The following is a 4,928-nucleotide window of genomic DNA, read 5'->3' as shown; positions in this document are numbered from 1 at the left end:
GCCTATGACTCGGCTACCTCCCTTATAAGGGGGAAAAAGCTCTTGATAAATAGTGTTTTGTGCGTGCGTGTGTTATGTGTATATGTGTGTGTGTGTTTGCGTGTGTTACAATTACTGTGCTATTTATTACGTGTGTACGCGCACTTCTGAAATAAAAAATCGCCACTGAGAAATATTTACGAAAATCAAAATGAATTACCTTTGTTTTCAGAATGTTTGGATGGTGTGCGTTCGTACTATGGGCAACTGCAGCACCTGTTATGGGGCAGCTGAAGTTCCCAGATTCACTCACCAGCCCGTCGAGCGTTCCTACGTCATCTGCTGACACTGCCTCACACCCTGACCTTACAACTTCCTCTGCCCCAGCTGATGTTGCCTCCCACCCAGGCAACACCAGGTGAAATGAAAATTAATTTTTGTTCACAAAATTTCATCATTCCTCGGGGTCTCAGACAGAAATCCTAGTCCTGCGTTCACTGGTTACGGACCTCGCCGCCTATGCCATTTCTAGAACTCCCTGGAAATAGATTCCAGGCTGTTGCCTGTGTTGTATTAAATGTGGGACACTTTCTGTCACCGGTTTATAGTAGTAGTAGGAAGAGGAAAGGTGGAGTTACAGACTCGTAGCTCTCCTTATGTGAAAAAAAAACGGAGGGGGACCGAACGTCAGCCCCTTGGGGCTGCACCTCCAAACGTAAGTGAGGGTGTTGACGGATTTTGATGATGGAAGGCAGGGAGATGGTTCTCTCCGACACCCAGCCTGAGGAATTACCACTAGGTTCTTTGCCCACTTTTCACTACAGCCACAAATCAGAGAATAGTAATAATCTTCCTTTTCCTTTCCTTCATTCCACCTGATCCCTACGAGTACTTTCTTCCCACTTCGGAACAGAAAAATGATCGTTTTACTTTATTTCGCAGATTCAAAAGTGACAGACTTCCCGCATACAAATGACCTCGCATAATAAAATGTTTTTGCCCCCCCCCCCCTAACGTGACGCAACGCTCGCCCTGCAGGTTCTTTGGAGGCGACCCATTCAAACCCCTCACCGGACTATTCACGGGTGGCTGTTCCTCCTGCTCACCCTCCCCAAGCACCTGCTGCCACCGAGGCTTCAGTGCTTGTTGTTCCTCTTTCCCAGGTCTGTATGTGGTTCTTTAATATACACATGTACGTAATTAATACATACGTGTACATGCATATATGTAGTTATATATGCATTTTATATACAAACACCAAATGCATATTCATCTAAGTACACACTTTGTATGGTGTGTGTGTGTGTGTGTGAGATAGTTTCTATACCTGCACCAAACCACAATTTTTTTTTTTTTTCTAATAACCTGTCTCCCTTCCTCCAGGCGGTGGCTTCAACCACGGTTTTGGCAGTCACAATGGATTCGTTTCCCCGACCTTCGGCGGTCAGCATGGAGTCGTCCCCCCGACCTTCGGCGGTCAGCATGGAGTCGTCCCCCCGACCTTCGGCAGTCACCTTGGAGGATTCCACCAGGGTTTCGTCCCTCCCGGAGTCAGTCCCGGTGTCAATCCTGGCTTTGTGCCCCACGGCTTCGGGTCAACTGGACTGAGTGGGGTCAAGCAAGGGTCATGTCCCGGTGTGGGTGTGGGTGGCTTTAACCGTTTCGGTTCCCACGTCGACACCCAGTGCGTGAGAGAGTGCCACAGTGATCTGCAGTGTCATGGAGTCTTGAAGTGTTGCCAGGTGGGATGTTCTTCAATCTGCCGCAACCCTGTAGGAGGTAAGTCGCGTTCTTTAATTCGATTCCTTTTGGAACAGAGAGGAGGTTGGGTGGCAGGAAGAGGTGCTGGGTAGAAGTTTATACTCTGGGTCTAAAACATAGTCTGATGGCAAACATCCTAATCAGGGCTCCAAATTTAGAACCTTAGACATGACCTGCGTTCAAGTTAGGGACACAAGGCAAATGGTAGAGCTCTCCAGGGCATGACTTAATTAGGGACCTAAGACATGGTTTAAAAATAAAGCCACGGGAATAAAGTTGACCCCGAGGGCATGGGTTGCGATTAGGACACAACACGCGGGTGACTAGGTCGTCATTTGAGTCCCAGCGTGCGCGAGGTCTTACATTTGGAACAAGGGTTGTTATTTCGGGGTCCCTATCGAGGTTGGGTTTAAGTTCGGGAGCCGAGGGCATTCAATCCTTCTTTGTGGTTTTGATTCCTATTATAAAATCGAATCTACTTCGTCTAGTTATCCTGTATGTCTGCCACTCACCTGAGTAAAGCGCTAAAACTTTTTGGCACCGCAACACTTCTCATACATCTGGATCTCACCAAGTACCACATGATTCAACACGGCTGACGAATTCGTGGAGATCCCCTTCAGCTGGTGAATGAAAACGACTTTCTTGAAGGTCAGGGCTTGGGCATTAAGGGCTGCTGGCTGTAAGGATCTTTTGGGGGTGAGAGATAGTTAGGGTCCCTGAGTAGATAGGGGGCCCTGGGTAGGGACTCTCGTCGATCCGTTCAACCCTAAAAATGTGTAATTACTGCATAAACCATACTAATAATGACGTCACTGCTAATGCCGTAGTTCTGATCCTCACAAAGCGTCTTCTTTCCTTCAAGTTGTGTCCCCTGTAACCGGTGGCGGCGTGGTGACCGTGCCCACGTCCAAGCCCGGATTCTGCCCCAAGAAGGACTTCTTCTCTGGCATCGCCGGGTTCCTAGGGCTGCGTTCGGGTGCCGGGGTAAGCGGCGATGACCCGTCGGGGGCCGTGGCTTTGTCCCCTGAGGAACAGGCGCGCCTCGAGAGTCGCGACGAAGAGAGGGAGCGGCGGATCTCACGCCGCGAGAGGAACAACCGGGAACGGCGCTCGGCCGAACAGGACCGCGACGACTTGCGTCAGGATCGACGGGAGCGTCGCCTCAACCGCCTGGAACGTGTCCGTAACCGCGTCCAGCGCTCGGCCGAACAGGACCGCGACGACTTGCGTCAGGATCGACGGGAGCGTCGCCTCAACCGCCTGGAACGTGTCCGTAACCGCGTCCAGCGCTCGGCCGAACCGGACCGCGACGACTTGCGTCAGGATCGACGGGAGCGTCGCCTCAACCGCCTGGAACGTGTCCGTAACCGCGTCCAGCGCCAGGCTCCTACTCCGACGGCAGCATCGTCGCCCCCGGGAGTACCCAACACCAGGTTCTTCCTGCCGTGTTTCGACGAGTGCCAGAGCGACTTCCACTGCCCTGGCAACATGAAGTGCTGCATCGATGACAAGTGCAAGAAGTGCCTCAGACCTCAGTTCTAAAAGGTCCCGGGGCTTTCTCCCAGAAACAGAAGCTCCTTCTTGTGTTCTCCCCGGGCACCTAGACAGGCAACCCCCTCAGTTGGATATATTCACCCAAGATTAATGCCTCCTAAATATGACGTCAGTGGCATTTTTTCCTTTTTATTCTTACTGCCACCAGGCTATTTTATCAATAGAAGAAATAGGATAAATTACTCACACGCTCTGCGTCTCGCAATGGATAGTATGGAGTATTTGAAACTTGATCTTCTCCAAGATCAATACATCATTAGAAACCGTCTCGAGCATCATTATTTGAAGCAAATTACTCAACAATTGACCATACTATCTAAAAATCGGTCTTGTTCTATCACGACAGTACAAAATAACAATGAACATGGCAAGTCGAATTCGTCGATTTTCTGAGATTTGCGAACACAGTACACAACGGTCAAAGACTGCTTTCGAGAAATGTTCAGGAATTCATTCATATCGCCAGCCCTCTTTATCACGTTTCATTTTATAATGATCCTATCACTCCTATTTATTTTCTTCATAAGCTGTCTCCTATTTATCATGTATTTACAATAAACAATGAATAAATTTACACAATATATAATCTGTTTGTTTTTTTAACATTGATTTATTGTACATATGCAGGACTTCAAGTGGTGTTTTGAAGAGGCGAGGCACAGAAGACTAATGGTAAGTAGACGATGTGAGAAGACTTTAGCTGCAGTAACTTGACAAGGTGTCCCAAAATCCCTGGACAGTGGGAGGAGGTGGGGATGGTTGAAGGGCATGAGAATTCTCATACACTGGGAAATTGGTGAAGGGGGATAGCTGCAGTTGGGAGCCAAAGTCCGGGAAATTTGGGACGCCGCCCGGGACCACGCACGTTCCCTTCAAGCCGAGCGTGTAATTTCGAAGAACCAGAGAAATGTTTCTCAAAAGGGGAGCAAACTCGAGTAAACCACAGTCCTAGGGCTAATCAGAGAATACTACACTGATTTTAATATGATTTAAGATATCCCCACAATCAGTGGCATGCAATAGATATTTAACAAGATTTATCTTCAATAATATAATGAAAATTCTTTCACAGTAATTCACTTATCAACTAGGCAAGATACAACATACGTATTTGGTTGGAGACTTCCTACCTGGCTAGCCCTGCGCGCTCTAAGATCTAGCTAATACCTAGTATAATACCTCTGATTATCCCTTTGGCCTCTCCTTTAATAGTGCACTGACTGGTGATGTCTTCAAATGAGTGGATGCCCTCAGTTGAACAGGATGCTGTTGATATTCGTGGATCCATGCGTCGCATAGGGGCGGCGGGAACCATGCCTGTCCTTAGTCGATAGCACTGAGCACGTGTGGGGGAGGGGAATCGAGTCCAAGGATTTCATTTCCCCGATTTCGTCGATCTTTCCGTACTTCGTCGATTTTCCTAAGCACGTAAGTTCAACGCATTGGATCACTGGAGTGGGGTTGGCAACAAACTTCGACTGAACTTGTTGATTCTGATTTCGAGGCACGTCACGAAGCACATTTACTTGTTTCTTTAAGTTTCCGGAACACTCTAAAAACGAGTCAGTGTAACGTGATTGGCGATGGCCAACGGTGAGAATAATTTTCTCATGTTCGTAATATCAGCGCCA

General features: G+C 48.3%; 1 protein-coding gene across 1 annotated transcript; it reads left to right on the top strand.

Annotated features, from left to right (window-relative positions):
* The first annotated feature begins 212 nt into the window (after positions 1-212).
* Positions 213-3,807, top strand: LOC143034848 (uncharacterized). The gene is made up of 3 exons (XM_076201192.1): positions 213-387; positions 1,363-1,758; positions 2,606-3,807. The coding sequence occupies exons 1-3, from the start codon at positions 213-215 to the stop codon at positions 3,283-3,285; spliced, it is 1,251 nt and encodes a 416-aa protein (XP_076057307.1). The 3' UTR covers positions 3,286-3,807.
* The last annotated feature ends 1,121 nt before the right edge of the window (positions 3,808-4,928 follow it).

This window comes from Oratosquilla oratoria, chromosome 18 (assembly GCF_046742065.1).
Source record: "Oratosquilla oratoria isolate Oo_2021 chromosome 18, ASM4674206v1, whole genome shotgun sequence".
In the NCBI taxonomy this organism is placed as follows: Eukaryota; Metazoa; Arthropoda; class Malacostraca; order Stomatopoda; family Squillidae; genus Oratosquilla; species Oratosquilla oratoria.
Note: the sequence above shows the minus strand (reverse complement) of the source record. Positions and strands in the feature narration are given on the sequence as shown.

Bases quoted from the DNA above. Each gene is read 5' to 3' on its own strand.
- LOC143034848 (XM_076201192.1), top strand. From the start codon at position 213: ATGTTTGGATGGTGTGCGTTCGTACTATGGGCAACTGCAGCACCTGTT. The intron at 388-1,362 runs GCAACACCAGGT...CCCTTCCTCCAG, and splicing joins TGATGTTGCCTCCCACCCAG to GCGGTGGCTTCAACCACGGT. The intron at 1,759-2,605 runs GTAAGTCGCGTT...CTTTCCTTCAAG, and splicing joins CTGCCGCAACCCTGTAGGAG to TTGTGTCCCCTGTAACCGGT.